This window comes from Pan paniscus, chromosome 6 (assembly GCF_029289425.2).
Source record: "Pan paniscus chromosome 6, NHGRI_mPanPan1-v2.0_pri, whole genome shotgun sequence".
NCBI lineage: Eukaryota > Metazoa > Chordata > Mammalia > Primates > Hominidae > Pan > Pan paniscus.
In genome coordinates, this window is record NC_073255.2 from 36,662,547 (window position 1) to 36,682,137 (window position 19,591).

At 36.5% G+C, this 19,591-nt stretch overlaps 1 protein-coding gene across 14 annotated transcripts in view; it reads right to left on the bottom strand.

Moving 5' to 3' along the window:
- Window positions 1-19,591, bottom strand: part of PDE1C (phosphodiesterase 1C) — a 799,595-nt gene that overhangs the window by 226,433 nt on the left and 553,571 nt on the right. For all 14 annotated transcript variants that reach the window (XR_010112580.1, XM_034963890.3, XM_063605671.1 and 11 more), the window contains 2 exons: window positions 18,763-18,879; window positions 9,273-9,413 (listed from right to left, as the gene is read on the bottom strand). Coding sequence is in view for 13 of the 14 variants with exons in the window: in XM_034963890.3 (XP_034819781.2) it covers window positions 9,273-9,413; window positions 18,763-18,879 (258 nt within the window). In the remaining variant the exon portion in view is untranslated. The remainder of the gene's footprint in view (window positions 1-9,272; window positions 9,414-18,762; window positions 18,880-19,591) is intronic.

Sequence of the window (19,591 nt, forward strand, 5' to 3'; positions counted from 1 at the left end):
AGGATCCAAGTATCTTCTAGGCACTTAAGTTAAACAATAATGAGTAATACAAACAGATTACAATGTTTTACATTTACAAAGTATTACTGTTGATGTTGAAGCCCAGACACCACTTTATCAATGGGTTGTTTTGATTCTCTACGTGTCTTACAATTTATAACACTGAAATGATTTAAAGCCTTTTCTCCCTCTTGGTTTGTAATGAAAGGTTAGAGTAACAGTATGTTCTCCATTCATCAGAATGCTCCCCACTGTTTTTGTAAGCTCACAATGAAAGAAGTTTGTTTTGAGCTGCATTTCAAAGAGAGAGTAGGTAGGAAATAGTTTCTATATTTAAGAATCATTCTAAATATGGTCTGAATCGATCATGGAAATTCAACGGCAAATGAGAAATGAGCTCATTTAAGAAAGCATGCAGTAAATCATGATCACTGCTATGATACAACATTTATGTTAATGATAACTTGTATTGGTATAAATGCTGGGTGTTTTTGGTGAGAGCTAAAGAAGCTGTGCATGATTCACTTTTATGTCCCCAGAGTACACTCTGCACAATAAGTGTGTTGAATAGATGAGTTCAAAATGCATTTTTGCATCCATTTTCATCCTCATCACAATACCTGGAAGTAAGTGCACATGAGGATACTGAGGTGTAAGAATATAAGAGGCTTTTTTTTTTTTTTTTTGCCAAAGGCATATTGTAGAAGCATGCCTAATATTTAAATGCATGGCCTCTGAAGTCAGAGCTGGGACCGAATTCTGGCTCCCGTACTGTACTCAGTTGCTCGGGCTGCCATAACAAAATAACACGGGCTGGGTGGCTTAAACAACGGAAATTTATTTTCTCACGTTTCTGGAGGAGAAAAGTCCAAAATCAAGGTGTCAGCAGGACTGTTTTCTCCTGAGACCTCTCTCCTTGCCTTGCAGACAGCTATATTCTCTCTGTATCCTCACAATGGACCCTTCTACCTGCAAGTGCATGTCTGTGTTCTAATCTCCTCTTTCTCTAAGAACACCAGTCATAATGGATTAGAGCCCATCCATACGACTTTATTTTACCTTAATACCTCTTCAAAGGCCATCTCTCCAAATACAGTCCCATTCTGAGGTCCTGGGGACTAGGATGTCAATATATGAATCGATGAGAAATACAATTTAGCCCATATAGCTACTTTGTAATAGAATAATTTTAATTTCTATGAATTAGAGATTTATCTTCCTTAAAATAAGAATAATATTACTTGTAATGGGAATCACTTTTGATTGCCCAACTGCCCTTTTTTTCCTTACTAACAATGTCTCTGATTTTGTTTGAGATGGCAGTGTGTCAGACTTCCCTATATACCGCAGTGGCCATGAGACACAGTTCTGGCCAATAAAACAGAAGTGAAAGTTGCTGGTTCGGATTTCTGGATAGCTCTTTAAAAGTGGGCAGATTTATTTGGTTTCCAACTTTTGTGCTTTGTATTCTGCCTTATCTTCTTACCTGGATTTGCAAAGGTACATCAGCCATTTTACAAGCATAAGGACAAGAGCTACAGTCAAAGAGGTGGGAAGGACACTGAGAAGACTGTTGCTGATGAAGAGCTGCCATGCCCTCCCTAGAAGTCTCTTTGGACAGACCACACAAATACAGAGGACACCCACACCCCTGACCCATCTAACCCACCTGGACATTCACTTACAAATATGTTCCAACAACCAAACTTCACTAGACATTTTGAGGGAAAAAAGCCAATAGTGTAAGAAGATTCTCATAAACAAATAGCATATTCCCCATCAGTTAAAAGAGATAATTCTATTTTTAAAAAGACTTTTAAAGGAAGTTTTCAAAACGTGTAGGCACATTCATAAATATGTAAGTTTGCTAAGACATTAGCACATTCAAAGGGCAAAAAAAGAGGAGTTCCTGAAATTAAAAATATTGCTAACTAAAAATATTAAATAAACAGGTTGAATAACTAGAAGGACATATCGGAAGTCCAAACTGATAATGTGGAAGAAAGAGTTGAGGACATCTCTCAGGAGGTATCATTAAAATACTGAAAGACTGGAAAACATGGGAGAAGCTAAGAGGTATGAAGATGCATTCAGAAGGTCTAAGAGAGGTGCCAGAAGCAGACAGAAGAGAAAACAGACAGGGAGAAATAAATAAATAACAGAGTGTTTGGCTTTCTTCTTTCCAAGCATATAGTAGGATTAGACTTTCTGGCCCCTTTATGGTTGGGAGGGACTGTGTGAGTCATTTTGGCCAGTGAGTTGTGAGCAGAAGTGATGAGCAGAGTTTCTGAGCCATAGAATTTAAATACAGATATAGGAAGACCAGAGCCCCTTTCTCTCTACCATAATGCCTGACAACACTCAGGAGGGTGGCTGTTTAGAAAACCTAGGCCCTTGGAGTGAGAATGACACAGGCAGATTCTTTAACTTACTGTTACGGGAAGTGAAAAAAAGCAGATATTATTTCTAAACCATTGAGATTTGGGGATTGTTTGATCCTGTAGCAAAATATAGCCTACCCTAAGGAAAACACTCCAAATGAATGAAACCCTTAGGAGTGAAGAAGATGCATTCTCCCACTAATATGTTACCTTATGTTATTTTTAAGAAAGTCTATATATAAGGTCATACAATTAAAAGGCAATCACAAGTTTTGAAATATTCACATATATAACAAGTGTTGCTAGTCATGATTACTTATGTTTAGTAATAATAATAACTATCATTTACTAATATTCTACTGTATGCTAGGCATTAGGTAATCATTTTTATTAAGAATATTGAGAAATTCAACATTTTCTCAGCAAAATATTAAGTTCTCAGGAATGGAGATGTTATAACCAAAGAAAATAAAAGTGGTTAATACATAAGGAAAATGTTTAATTTACTAGTATTAACAATAAAAAGTAAAAACACACACATATGAAACTTTAGTGGGAAAATATTGCTATGCAAGGAGGCTAACCAGAATATCATTTACAGTAGTGAAAAAAAATTTTAACTGTTTAAGTGATAGAATAACCCAATAATGAACTATTAAGATTTTCTTTTTTTTTTTTTTTTTTTTTTTTTTTTTTTTGAGACGGAGTCTCGCTGTGTCTCCCAGGTTGGAGTGCAGTGGCGCGATCTCGGCTCACTGCAAGCTCCGCCTCCCAGGTTCATGCCATTCTCCTGCCTCAGCCTCCCAAGTAGCTGGGACTACAGGCGCCCGCCAACACGCCCGGCTAATTTTTTGTATTTTTAGTAGAAACGGGGTTTCACCGTGTTAGCCAAGATGGTCTCGATCTCCTGACCTCGTGATCCGCCCGTCTCGGCCTCCCAAAGTGCTAGGATTACAGGCGTGAGCCACCGCGCCCGGCCTAAGATTTTCTTATAATAAATATATAATGACCTAGGGAAACTATCATAATATATGATGTATTGACTATATATATATATATATATACTATATATATAGACTATATGTATATTGACTATTGACTATATACATTTATGATTTATTGACTATATATAGACTATATATATACGTAAACAGCCTATATACATATAGAGAGAGTGAGAGAGAGTCAGGATCACAGTATTAGAGACTTATTTATCCTGCTTGTTTCAATAAATCCCAGTATTATAGACTTATTTATCCTATTTGTTTCAATAAATAGGACATTGGCCATATATATAGCCAATGGTACAATAATGTACAATGTACTGTAATGGTACAATATCCTATAATATCCTATATTATAATATAGAATATATTATATATCCTATAACTTTAATAATATAAATAATATAAAGTTATATCATAGGATATATGATATAATATAATGTTACAATATCCTGTAATGTTATATCCAATATCCTAAAATGTTCACAGCTCACTTTACCTAAGTAATGGTCTCATAGAGAAGTAATTTTACAAATAACATTTAAACAATGTTTAACTGTTTAAGTGATAGGATGACCCAATAAGGGTCCATAAGATGATCCCACTACTGGGATGACCCACTAGTGTTAACAAACAAAAACTTCAAACAATACAGATATAAAGTTCCCTTTGGCCATTACTTCAGGGTGAGAATCTCCCCAGAGGTAACCACTATCTTCAATTTACTGTTTATCTTTTTAGATGTTTTTCAATATACTCTCATATATATCTATGTGTATATACATGTGCTATGTTTAATAATATACATCATGTAGAACATATTTTTCTACAACTTTTTAAACTGAATAATACATCTTGAATTTTAGTCATAGAAATCTATGGTATTCCAGAGTTCTAACTCCCTATTGATAGGTATATACTCCGTAATTGTTCACTATGGCAAACATTGCTACAATGAATCTGATTGTATAGGCCTCCCTGGGTACACTTGGAAGTGCTGGAGGATTGGTATGTATATTTTTCCTTATAGCAATCACTGCAAAATTGTTTTCTTATATGACTATACCAATTTACCCTCAGATGAGCAGTATATGAGAACATAATTTCTTCTCAATCAGTGGTTCTCAACCTGGGACAATTGCCCCTCCAACCAGTGGTTTATTTGGCAAGGTCTGGAGACATTATTGGTTGTCATAACTGGAGTGGGGAGTAGTGCTACTGGCATCTCGTGACTACAGGTCAGGCATACTGCTACACCACAATGCATAGAAAAGCAACAAAGAATTATCTGGCCCCAAATGTCAATAGTGCTGAGGTTGAGAAACCCTGCTCTACATCCTAACCAACAGTTAATAGTATCACACTTTCAACATTTTTGCCCATATGTATATAATGGATTAAAACTGTATATGTTTATATATCCTTAGATACTAATGAATGGTGCATCTTTTCATATTTCTTTTATTGATTAAACATATTACCTTTTCTGTTAATTGCCTGCTCATATTGTTTGACTGAATTTGTGTTATTTTCCTGATTCATTTATACAATCTGGATCTTAATCTATGTTCTCTATGTATTTTCTCCAAATGCTTACTTCATTAATTTGTTTATGATGCTTTTTATCCTACGAAAGCTTTTAACTTTAATGTATTCAAATTAATCAATATTTTGTTGTATAACTCTTGTGTTTAAAAGCTTAATTTTAAAAAGAATGTCTTTTTTCAAGGCCATAAACATATTCTCATTTTTTCTTCTAATATGATCAAATTTTTACTTTTGTATTTACATCTTTAATTCATTTGTCAGATTTTTTGGGGGTGAATGACTCGAAGTAGAGTGAAAGCATTCTCTTTTTTCTAAATAAATAACTGTAGCCAAAACATTTTTTAAACTGGGTGATTTTCCCTATTAAGTTGTCTATAGTCATGTCTTCATGTTCTCACCTGCAATTTTTTTTCTTCATTATACTCTAGTCAGTGTTCCATTCTCACCAAACCACTGAGATGACTCATGTCAAGGTCAACAATGACTTCCATGTTGCCAGAGTGAATGGTCATTTCTCTGTCCTTATCTTACTTGACCATCGGCATGTCCCATGCAATGCACCACTCTCTTCTTGAAGCATTCTCTTTCCATGGCTTCCGTGGCCCCAAACTCCCTTGGTTTATACCCCATGTCACTGGCCACTCTTTTTTAGTTTCTATTGTTGGCTCTAATTCTTTCCCTTCATTTTGATCTTTGGAGTGTTCCAGGACTCACTTCAGAGCCCCTTCTAACTATCTATTCACTCTGTCTTTAGATAATCCCATCTAGTTCCATGTCTTCTTGTACTATTGATATGCCCAAGACTACCTAATCTACATGTTTATCCCTGATCTCCCCTGGAACTCTAGCACCCTTTTTCTTCCTGCTTGGCCTCTGTAAATGGATGTCTACTACGGATCTTAAACTCTACATGTCTAAATCAGAATTCTTGATCCCCTGTCCTCCAAAACTTGGTTTGCCACCAGGCATTCTTGTCAACTGTTTATCAAACCAAGAATCTAAGATGTATTCTCGATTCCCGTCTTTAATGTTCCAAATCCTATTCACCACAGCAGTCCTTTGAACTCTGTCTCAGAAACAGCATTTTCTTCTCTCCATCCCAGCAGCATCCTTCCTAGTCCAAACTATCAGCATCTCTTCACTAGACTTCTGCAGGATTTTCCTAGCAGGCGGCCTTAAAATCCATTCACCACAGTAATCCTTTTTGAATCTTTATCAGGTCACATCACTTCCCTGTCTAAAACCCTGTAGTGGCTTCCTACTGACTGCACTTAGGATAAAATTGGAATTCATTAGTGTGGCCTGTAAAGCCAGACCTGATCTAGCTCCTGCTTCTTCCTCAGCCTCATAATGCACCACTGTCCCCATCATGTGCTGTTCCCACCAGGCTTGCCTTACTTCTGCTCCTTGAATGTAGCAAAGTTATTCTCTCACAGGACTCTTGTACTAAAACCCTGCACTAACTCTGTGGTCACACTCTTCTTTCACTCTTAGCATGGCTGAAGCCAAAAAACACAATTATCTCAGCTTAAATACTATCTCCAGAGAGAGTCCTTTCCTGACTATGTAATAAAACACCCAGCTTTCCCTGGGTAGGTCCTCTATTTTAATTCTCTACAGAGTATTAATAACATTTTCTTGATTGCTTCCCATTGGTCTCTTCTATCTGTAACTTCACACCAGAATGTTAAGTTCTACAAGAGTACTGATACCCTCTTAACTTGTCCATTATCTTAGTCCATTTGGGTAGCTGTAACTGAATGCTATAGGCTGGGTGACTTATAAACAACAGAAATTTATTTCTCACAGTTCTGGAGGCTAGGAAGCTTAAGATACTGAATGCCATAGGCCGGGTGACTTATAAACAACAGAAATTTATTTCTCACAGTTCTGGAGGCTAGGAAGCTTAAGATCAAGGCGCTGGTAGATTTGGCATCTGGTGAGGGCCTGCTTCTGGATTTATAGATGACTGTGTCCTCACATGGCAGAAGAGGGAAGGGAACTCATTTTTATAAAGGCACTAATCCCATTCACGACAGCTCCACGCTCATGACCTGGTCACCTCCCCTAGGCCCCACTACCTAATACCATCACATTGGAAGTTAGGATTTCAACAGAGGAATTTGGGAGAACGCAAACATTCAGTCTATAGCATCCCATAATAAAGGACCCAGCATATAAGTTCTCAATAAACATTTGGGTTTATTTTTTGAAACTCTAATCAATTCTATTGATATATTTGCCTATTTTTTCACAAACAGCACATGCTCAGCTTCAGTATGTATTGTAATATCTAAGAGAGTAAGAACTATTCCCTATTAGATTGTTCTTTTACAAAATTGTCTTTTCTAAGGTTGTGAAATACCTATTTTACATGAATTTCAGATTCAGATTATCATGTTTCATATTAAAATCCTTGAAACTTTGAATAGTATTGCTTTGAATTTATAGATTACTTTGAGGGAAACTGACATCTATATAGTACTGAGGTTTCACTCACATTAAAAACATGATGCCTTTTCCATTTATTTAAAGATCATTTTTGTGCCCTTTGATTTAGTTTGTTTCCTTTTTATTGTTTTTGAGGCTCTTTATAGGTGATTTATATACTTTTTAAAAACTGTTGGGAATGTACATTTTTCTATTACACTCGTTAATTTCCAGTGCATAGGAGAGCTCTTTTGTCTAGACCTATCGAGGTATTTTATTTGATCTAAAAGGGCTTTATTTTATTTTCTAAAGGAGATGATCACATTATTTCACAGAACATATCTTCAACTTTTGAAGATATCATATTGCATACTGCATTCTTGAGGCTGAGACTTCCAGAAAAATGCCAAGTAGGAGTATTAATGTGGGTATCCCTGTCTTGCTCCATGTATTCACGGAACCATCATTCGATATGATGCTTGCTCTAAATGTTTGGTAAAAATCTTTTATTGAGTTAAAAATGTTCCCTTTATAATCTTGTTATAACTTTAAAGATAGTGTTTTAAATACTATTTTTAAGAAATCAGCTTTATAATAAGGAAGAACTGAAAAAATGACCATAGGTTTTACGAAAATTCTGCAACGTTTTAACAATAATGCCTAATTGTTGAGCTTCCTTTATGAGGCAGAGTACTTAATATTTTTGATACTTTATTCCTAACCATCAGAGCACTTCTACAAAGTGGAATATTTTTCACCATTTTAAAAAAATGAGGAAGTCTTCGCTCAGAGACTCAAGTAATTTATCATAGGTCACGATATCTAGTAAGCAATTAGGCAGGGATTTATAGCCACTGTATCTAGCTCCAAAGCCCACAATCCTCCCACATATTCCATTTTTAATTCAGTGAGATATTAGGCCAAGTCTTTCAACAGGCACTGGAGGAAAAGATAACAAATGTGCCCTGGGTTTATGGGATAATTGATAACTATACCCAAAGTATGTCTATCTTAATGTCAATTCTAAAGGAGATTTCAAAGTAAAAATTCATACAGACCTGTTTTTGCCTTTAATGGCTATATCTTTTTAAATGAATGGCTTACATCAAGGAAAAAAAGAAAAAAGCAAAGACAACCAAGTTGAGCAGGTCAGTAAACACAGAACACAGATTCAAAAACAACTGAAGATGGTGCACGCCCATAGTCCCAGCTACTCAGCAGCCTGTGATAGCAGGACCACTTGAGCCCAGGAGTTCGAGGCTGCAGTGAGCTATGATCTCACCATTGCACTCCAGCCGGGGTGACAGACTGAGATTTCCATGTCTTAAAAAAAAATTTTTAAAGCAAAACCAAAAACATCTAAAGAGCTAAAATGTTGGGCCAAAAGAAGCAAGAAACATTTCACATGGTTAGAAGTAACGATTTACCGTTAGGTTAAAATAATCAAAGGCATATAAATAGGATGTGAATAACTATAGTCCCTGTGAAAAAGACCTAGTGGCTTAAACCAAAAGCTAACTTTGCATAACATGGTTGCCAAGTACATTGAATACAACTTCAGTATACGTGAATATCACTGTTATTGACCATAGCAAAAGGTTAACAGTACCACTCTCCATATCTAGAAATACATATTTAGTTGTAGTCTTTATATTTAAATTGGTTATAACCCAGTGAAGATGCAAATCACTACTAGGTATTTATCTCATCAGGCTCAGGATGGAGAAAATTTCAGAGGCAACGGAGAACTCCAAGACTTTCCATATTGGTTAGATTACTCCTGGGAAACAGGAAGTCCATAAAACAACACATGACTCGTGGCCTCCACCTCATCAGAATTGGAACAGTCACCATTAAAAACTCATCCTTACATCTTTTGGGGAACCTAAGAGTTCCTATCCCTACTTACCGCCACTCCTGTCTTATAGAGGAGGTAATGCACTGTCTGTGTAACATCGGCAGCGTGCATTAAGTTATGGTAAGGATTTTTGTGCTTGCTGTATCCCACTTCCAGGGCCTCCACAAATGAGACAAGTGCAGAAATGGGGATCTGAAAGAGAGCAGTAAGGTTAATTAACTAGTGACTTCACTGCTTTCAATGGAGACACAGAAGTCTAAGGCACCAGGACTGCTTTTTCTCTGAAGCCATAACACATGAGGAAATTGGAACTTACACAGTTAATAAAAATTACTGACAAAATTATCAGATAATTTGAAAATCTAACAGGAAGTCCTTGGTTGAGAAATAGCCTGCCTTGTAAATTTTTCTTTGTTGCTCATTTTAGAATCCCTGAGAAATGACATCTGATCATTTTAAGATACTTAGTTTTAGTAACATGTAAAGCAGTAATTTTTAATACACACATAGAAAACTGAGTTGTTGGTGACTATGTTAATTTTCTGTATTTCCTTGTCCTCCTCTACTCTTAAATACCCTTCCCCTCTAACCCTAAGGGAAAAAAAGATGCTACATAGGACACCAAACAATGTTGTAAATAACACTGAGGAATTCAAAAATAATACTAATAATTAGTAACCATTTGTGGAATCATTCACTATTTGTAATGTAGTATCAGTAGAATGAAATCTTCCAAATTCTAAGTCACTAACAATAAATTGCCAAGTAACAAACATAAGAACATAGCCTGTTTCTGTTCCCATATATAACAGACTATCGCATTTTGGTTTTGAGTTTTGTTTTTGCTTGGTTTTGGGTTTCGATTTTGTTTTGTTTTTCTTATGTGTCCAATGTATATAACCACTCCTTTCAAAGGGCATTGTTTTCAGGCAGTTTATATTTGTTTTGCAATAATTTTATAACTTAAGATTTTTGTGCACTTTGTTTTCCTACAAATAAATGAGATATGCTGCATAGTATGTATTCATTTATTTCTCAACGAATAAAATACTTCAGTCTTTATTTGCAACTACCAGTCACTCAGAATATTTCCAATTAGATTAATTGTTTTGTCATCTGAAATATGTATAATATACATGCCTTCCTTTTCTATGTAACAGCGAAGAACATTGCAAAATGCATATACAAAATAAGGGCATCCAGAAAACTTTCATTGTATTAGTTTTCTGGATCCATTCCATGGTTCAGGGTAAATTATACAATATAAGGCTAGGGGAAAAGGAGAGGATGTGTCTTCCTGAGGATTAACAATTACATTTGTGAAAAAAAAAAATAAGGAAAATGCTAAGTTAATACTCCTGAGATTCCATAATCTGTTCTCCCTTGGTCATATTCTTCCATTTTACCATTTGTGGAATTTTAAAATTAAAATACAACCTTTAAGAGGTCAGAGATGAATTCATTACCATTTTTAAAAATAAAGATCCAATGAACCTGGGCCCCTTGGGTTGTTTTACAGAGATCTAAGAGTCGCTGAAAGGGCTGTGTGTGTGCACAGGAACTTTGTTCCAAGGAAAGTCTCCAGCATCCTCTCCAGCATCCACAAGATTTTCATACAGATTTCCGATGCAAAGAAAAATTAAGGACCTAAGGACCATGGCCATGAAGTATTTGTGGTCATGTAAAGACATATTTCCTCAGTGGGAGGGGCTTCAAGATGGCTAACTATAGGCATCTGGCACTCACCTCCTCCACAAAAAAGAACCAAAATAGCAAGTAGATAATCACATTTCAAATAGATTATCCAACACTAGAATTCAACAGAGAAGTAAGAGGAAACACCTAAAGCAAGGAAGGAGAGAGAATCAAGGCATGGATTGGCTGGAATCCTGGAGAGGTTATCTCTCCAGCGAAAAGAAAGGTAAGTGAGTGACGGCTAGCAGTCCACATTCCCACCTTGGACTCCTGTATCCTAGCCACCAGAAAGCCCCTAAGCCCTGGCAGACCCTGAGACTAAGACAGGGAGCTGTCTGGAGATCACATGAAGACATTGCTCCATACAGGGAGCTCATGCTGGGTCCCACACATCCCCTAACCCCCTAACCAGCTACAGCAAGGCAGCATATTGAGAGCCCGGCCCCCACCAGACTGCATACTACCTGGGGGCTCAATAGTCCTTGTATCTCCATATCTCTGGAGCCCCATTGACATTCTCTGCCTGCAGCCACCACTGTGGCTGGCTGTTGCCTCCAGGGATGAAGTATGAACCATCAGCAAAGACTGCACTGCCCCCCAGGAACAAACCCACCATGCAAGTTCATGCACCCTAAGGACAAAACCCCTCACCTGCAGCAGCTTCCATGGAGGGCTGCTGCAGCCATGACCAAAGCACAAGTGAAGTGCATGCTCCCCAGCCACCCGTATACAGCTGCTGCCACTGAAAGCAACAATACCCTCCACAGTAGCAGGGCTGCAGATCCAACAGGCCCAGTTCCACACCTTCCAGTGCCTCAACACACCATCTGGGGGCCTGAGGATAGCCCAGTCCAGTCCACCACTATTGGGAACTGAGTACTCCTCTCAAGCACCTGAGGTCAGGCCCACTCAAACTGATGCTCCCATCACAGCTGGCACCCACCTACACATGCTACCTGTGAGCCTGGAGACTGGCCCACCTAGCCTGTTGTAGCCACCTCTATGATGCTTGGAACTGAGGGGTTAGTCGCACCACTGCTACTTCCAATGCTCATGCCATGCCTACTGTTCAGGGGACTGAGAAGCCCCCAGTCCACTTGGCCCACTGCTGCCACCACTGGCTCCTGAGCAAGCCACCTGGAAGCCCAAGAATCAGGCCTCTTGGATCTGCTAACACCAGTGCAAGAGTAGAACTCCCTGGGGCCCAAGGCATGGGACAGGCATGCTTGGCCCACCACTGCCACTACTGGGGCCCAAGGTCAGGCCCAATTGGCATCCCATCTCCAGTGAAACTTCACCACAGCCTCCACTAACAATTACACTCTAAGCTACTGAAGAAATCACGTACACTGCTGACACGGTTTACAGCCAAAGGAATCATACAAAGACTGCACTACTACACACAGCCAGAATTAAAGCCAAAGTTCTCTACTCAACCAACTTCATAGATACTTCTTCAGGAAAAAGTCTTCCCATGTGAAAGCAAATTTTAAAAATGGAAATAAGTGACTGTTAAACAAGATGAAAGATATTGACATAAGGACACAAGAAACATTTATAAAGCAAGGAAATATGACACTTCCAAATGATTGTACTAATTACCCAGCAAGAGACCCCAATCAAAATGAAATTTATGAAGTCTTGGATAAATAATTCAAATTATTGATTCTAAAGAAGCTCAGTGATATACAAGAGAATACATAAAAGTAATACAAAGAAATCAAGAAAACAATTCAGGATATTAATGATAAATTTACCAAAGAGATAGCTATCATACAAATTAGCAAAGAGAAATTATGGAATGGAAGAATTCATTTAATGAAATACAAAATACATTTGAAACCTTCAACAGTAGACTAGACGAAGCAAGAAGAAAAAAGTTCAGAACTAGAAGACAGGTCTTCACAAAAAATGCAGTCTGGCAAAAATAAAGAAAAAAGAATAAACAAAACCTGTGTGGCGAATGGGCCACCATTAAACAACCAAATATTTGCATTTTCAGGGTCCCCAAAAGCAAAGAGGAAACAAAAGAGTCAGAAAACCTATTTAACAAAATACTAGTGGAAAAATTCCCAAACGTAGCAAGAGACTTAGACATCCAGACACAGGAAGCTCAAAGATTCCCAAACAGATACAATTCAAAAAGATCTCCACAGCACATTAGAGCCAAACTGTCAAAATCAAAGACAAAAAATTCTAAAAACAGCAAGAGAAAAACATGTAGTCACTTATAAGGAAACCTTCATCAGATGAACAGAAAATATCTCATTAGAAACCCTACAGGCAAAAAGATAATGGGATAATAGAGTCAAAGTCCTAAAAGAAAAAAAAAAAGCCAACCAAGGATGCTATATTCAGCAAAGGTATGCTTCATTAATGAAGGAGAAATAAAGCCTTTCCCACACAAGCAAATGCAGAGGGAATTCCTTATTACTTGACCAGACCTACAGTGAATGCTTAAGGGAGTCGTACACCTGGAAACAAAGAAACAACATCTACCATCATGAAAATGCAAAAGGAAAAAACTCACTAGTAAAGCAAATACACAAATGAAGAAGAGAAAAGACCCAAATGTTACCACTACAGAAAACCACCAAACCACAATTATAAATAATAAGAATGTAAGAAAGGACATACAACACAATCTGAAATTAATTAATAAAATGACTGGAATAAGTCCTCGCATATCAATAGCAACCTTGAATGTAAATCAATTAAACTTCCCACTTAAAAGATAGACTAGCTAAATGGATTAAAAATAAATCCATGACCCAACTATATGTCGCCTATAAGAAACTCTTTTCACCTGTAAAGACACATGTAGACTGAAAAGAAAAAGACATAAAAATATTCCATGCAAATGCAAATCAAAAGCAAGCAGGAGTAGCTATACTTATATCAGATAAAACAGACTTTAAGTCAAAAATGGTAAAAAGAGACAAAGAAAGTCACGGTATAATGAAAAAAGAATCAATTCAGCCAGAGGATATAACAGTTCTAAACATACACACACCCAAAAGTGAAGCACCCAGATGTATTAAGCAAATATTACTAGACCTAAAGAAGAGATAGACTCTAATACAATAATAGTTTGAGACTTCAGCACTCTATCATAGCATCAAACAGAACATCTATACAGAAAATCAACAAAGTTGGATTTAAACTTCACATTAGACCAAATGGACCTAATAGACACAGAACATTTTATCCAACAGCTACAGAACACAAATTTTTCTCATCAACACAAAGAACATTTTCCAGCCTAGACCATATGTTAGGACACAAAATAAGTCTCAAAAAATTAAAAATCAAAATAATATCAAGTGTCTTCTCAGATCACAGTAAAATAAAACTAGAAATCAATAACGAGGAAATTTGGAAACTGTACAAATACATGGAAATTAAACATGTTCCTGATTTACCATTGGATTAAGAAAGAAATTAAGGAGAAAATAAAAACATTTTTAAGGCAAATGAAAATCTAAACATACCAAATGCTATGGAATACTGCAAAAGCAGTGCTAAAAGGGAAATTTTAGCAATAAATGTGTACATCCAAAAAGTAGAAAAATTCCAAATAAACAATCTAACACTGCACCTCAATGAAAAAGAAAGCAATATCAAACCAAACTTAAATTAGTAAAAAAACGAAATAATGAAGATCAGAGCAGAATTAAATGAAATAGAGACTAACAAAACAATGCAATGGAGCAATGAAATGAGAAAAGTTGTTTTTTTGAAAAGACAAACAAAATAAATAAATTGCTAGCTAGACTAACAAAGAAAAAAAAGAGAAGATCCAAATAAACAACATCAGAAGTGAAAAGGGAGATATTACAACTGATACCACAGAAACACAAAAGGTCATCAGAGAGTATTATGAACAACTATGTACTAACAAACTGGAAAACTTAGAGGAAATGGATAAGTTCCTGGACACATACAACTTACCAAAATTGAATCATGAAGAAATTGAAAACCTGGACAGATCAATAATGAGTAATGAGTTTGAATCAGTAATACAAATTATCCTGAAAGAGAGAAGTCTAGGACCAGATGGCTTCACTATCAAATTCCTCCAAACTTTCAAAGAAGGACTAACATCAGTTCTCCTCAAACTATTCCAAAAAATTGAAGGGCAATTTCTCCTTCTCCCTAACTAATTCTACATTGCCAGCATTTCCCTGATACCAAAACTGGACAAGGATGCAACAACAATAAATCAAAATTACAGGCCACTATCCTTGATGAACATAGATGAAAAATCCTCAACAAAATACTAGCAAACTGAATCCGCAGCACATCAAAAAGATTATACACCATGATTGAGTAGGATTTATCCCAGGGATACAAGGATAGTTCAACATATGCAAATCAATAAACGTGATACGTCACATATCAAAAGAATGAAAGACAAAAACCATATGATAGTCTCAATAGATACAGAAAAACATTCAATAAAATTCAATATCCCTTCAAGATAAAAACTCTCAACAAACTAGGAATTGAAAGAACATATATCAATATAATAAAGATCATATATAAAAACACACAGTTAACTTCATTCTGAATGGGGACATTTTGAAAGGCTTTCCTCTAAGAATTGGAGCAATATAAATATCTCCACTTTCACCACTCCATTCAACATAGTACTTGAAGTCTTAGCCAGAGCAATCAGGCAAAGGAAAGATATAAAGGGCATCCAAATTGGAAAAGATTAAGTCAAATTTTCTCTCTTTGCAGGCGATATAATCTTATATCTAGAAAAACCTAAAGACTCCACAAAAAAAGTCTTAGATCTGATGAATTCAGTAAAGTTGCAGGATACAAAATCAACATACAAAAATCAGTACCAGTTGGGCACAGTGGCTCACACCTGTAATCCCAGCATTTTGGGAGGCTGATTGCTTGAGGCCAGTAGTTCAAGATCAGCCTGGGCAACATAGTGCAATCCTATCTCTATATTTAAAAAATAAAATAAAATAAAATAAAAGTTTAAAAAGTCAGTAGTGTTTCTATATGTCAACAATGAACTAGCCGAAAAAGGAAATCAAGAAAGCAATATCATTTACAATAGCAACCAAAAAAAAAAATACCTAGGAATAAATTTACCCAAGGAGGCACAAGAACTCTCTAAGGAAAACTACAAAACAATGATGAAAGAAATTGAAGAGGACACAAATAAATGGAAAGACATCCCATGCTCATGGATCAGAAAAATTAATATTGTTAAAATGACCATGCTGCCCAAAGTAATTTACATATTTAATGAAATCCCTATCAAAATACCAATGTCATTTTTCACAGAAATAGAAAAAATATATAGGGAGCCCCTGAAGAGCCCAAATAGCCAAAGCAATGCTGAGCAAAAAGAACAAAGCTGGAGGCATCACACTACATAAATTCAAAATATGTTACAAGGCTATAGTAACCAAAACACTATATATTATTTTATGGTATTAGTATAAAATAGTATTTTATGGTATTAGTATAAAATAGTATTTTTAGTATACTTTTATACTAATAGTATATTTTTATACTATTAGTATAAAAATAGTATTTTATGGTATTAGTATAAAAACAGACACACAGTCCAATGGAATAGAATAAGAAACCCATAAATAAATCCACATATTTGCAGCTAACTGATTTTTGACAAAGGCACCAAAAACTTACAGAAAGGACCCCTTCTTCAAGAAATAACTCTGGGAAAATTGAATATCCATATATAGAAGAATAAAACTAGACATCCATCTCTCATCATATACAAAAATCAACCCAAAATGTATTACGGACTTAAACATAATACTCAAAACTATAAAACTACAAGAGAATAAAACACCTCAGGAAATTGGTCTAGGCAAAGATTTTATGGCTAAGACCTCAAAAACACAGGCAATAAAAACAAAAATAGACAAATGGGACTATATTAAACTAAAAATCTTCTGCACAGGAAACAATCAACAGAGTGAAGAGACAACCTGTTAAATAGGAGAAGTATCTGCAAAATATTCATCTGACAAGAGACTAATACCCAAAATGTACAGGAAACTCAAACAACTTGGTAAAAATAACAAATAATCCCATTAAAAAGTGGGCAAAGATATAGACATTTCTCAAATGAAGACATATAATGGACAATGGGTACATGAAAAAAATGCTCATTATCACTAATAATCAGGGAAATGAAAATCAAAAGCACAATGAGATATCATCTTACCCCAGTAAGAATGGCTATTATGGTTAAAAAAAAAAAAAGATGTGCTGGTGAGGATGTAGAGAAAAGGGAACACTTCTACAATGTTGGTGGGAATATAAATTAGTACAGTCACTATGGAAAACGGTGTGGGGATTTCTCAAAAAAAAAATTCTAAAAGTAGAACTACCATGCAATCCAGCAATCTCACTACTGGGTATTTATTAAAAAAAGAAAGAAAGAAAGAAAGAAATCAGTGTATCAAAGAGATATCTGCACCCTCATTTTTATTGCAGTACTATTCACAATAGCTAAGATATAGAATCAAGCTAAGTGTCCACGAATGGATGAATGGATAAGGAAAACTTGGTATACAACCATAATGGAATACTCTTCGGCCATAAAAAAGAATGAAATCATGTCATTTGCAGCAACATGGATAGAATTGGAAGTTATTACATTAAGTGAAATAATCCAAGCATGGAAAGACAAATAGCACATGTTCTCACTCACATGTGGGAGCTAAAAAAGTTGATCTTATGCAGTTAGAGAGTAGAATGATAGATACTGGAGGCTGGGATGTGTGTGGGGGTATAGGGGGTTGGTGATAAAGAGGGATTGGTTAATGGGTACGAACATACAGTTAGATAGAAGGATTAAAGTCTAATGTTCAGTAGCAGAGTAGGGTGACTACAGTTAACAAGAATGTATTGTGCATTTCAAAATAGCTAGAAGAGAGGACTTGAAATGTTCCTAACACATAGAAATGATAAATAATGCGGGTAATAGACACCCCAAAAACCCTGACTTGATCATTACATAGTCTATGCGTGTAACAAAATATCACATGTACCCTATAAATATATACAATATTTGTACCAATTATAAAATAGATACCTCTCCAAATACACAGTCCCTAGGAGAAAATAAAGAACCACATCTCCGGAGAAATCAATATGTTGTACAGAAAAAGACTTGTGTTTTCCAGAGGCTCATCCCTTTGATGAGGGAAGTCAGAGGAGCTTGATACCATAGATGTTGGCAGATGACTACATCAACTCCCTGAGGATCTGACCCCACCTCGAGAGTCTACAGTATTAGAAGGCTGTAGGGAGTTGAACACTGGAAACGATTCAAGTTCTTTAGTAAAGTCAAAGAATTAATTTGAAGCATGAATGGCTGGCAAATACCAATGACCTGTCACAGATGATAAGTGATAGTATTTGTCTGAATGAGCCAAGTGGTGGGAAAAAAAAAAGTTTACAGAGACAGCAGATGCTCACTCTGTCTCCATTACTGCCCCTCTGACAGCGTTGGTCAATAGGACACAAAGTCATGTGGAAACGAGACCTTTGGGCAGAGCCTGAAAGGGAGCTTGGTTATTACAGGCTTTGGGTTGTACTTCCAGGAAGACCAGAATCTAAATGGGTCTCTCCCGTCTCTCCCATGCCGCTGAGACCCACCAGCAAGGGCGCAATCAAAATCACCCTCCACAGAGGAATTCACAGCAGTGGCTATCCGAAGGATGCTTCCTCAGTCACCTGGAGCAGTTTTCATTCCGCATATTAAAAGAGTCTGAACCCAAAAGTCATATGAGGATAAACATATGCATGTAGTTTATTTATTTTTTCTTTTTAAAGAGGTACTGACCTTGAAACGGCTGATCAGATCATAGCGTGTGAGTAGTTCATAGAAAATAAATTTCAGTGCATGATCCCCACTGGCCTCATTGAGGGAAAAGACGTCAAAGGACCACTTGTCCACATCCTGCAGGACAGGGTGGGGAGAAAGAACACATTAGCCCACAGACACTTACACACCTACCAATCTCCTCACTTTCAAGTCCGCCTGCAGCCCTCACTGGAGATTTCACAGTGTGACACTCCAACAGACTTTCCACTCTCAAACTTTTTCCAATCTGGCTAGTCTACATAGTATCTACTGTTAAAAAAATTAAATAGTCTTATTACTAATAAAAATAGCCATAATTTATTGAGTACCTACTGTATGACAGGCATTATGGTTGGTGATAAATATGTAAGTTATCCTGAAAACAACTCTAAGTGATAGATATTAGTCGCATTTTATGGATAAGAAAACTGATAAATTACCTAATTTCCCTAACACCCAAGGTGCGTTAAGTGCTGGAGATACAGGCAGGGCCAGAACACAAACATAGGTTGGACGCCTAAGATCAGTTGCTTTCCATTAAGCCCTGCAGCTACTGTTTAATTCACTACAGCCTACGGTGCTTCTCTTCTCTGAACTTCTCTGCAATCCCTTGACACTATCCAATGACTTCCTCTAAGTTTACAGTTAAGAATGTTAACTCATTTAGAAGTGTTCAGAAACATGCATGATGTAGAACACAAAACAATATGCCACATCAATCGAAACTGCTGAGCTGAAACCAAAAAGAAAACATTCATTTCATATGACAGAAAAATGCTACCATTTCTGGAGTCACTAGTCTGGGATC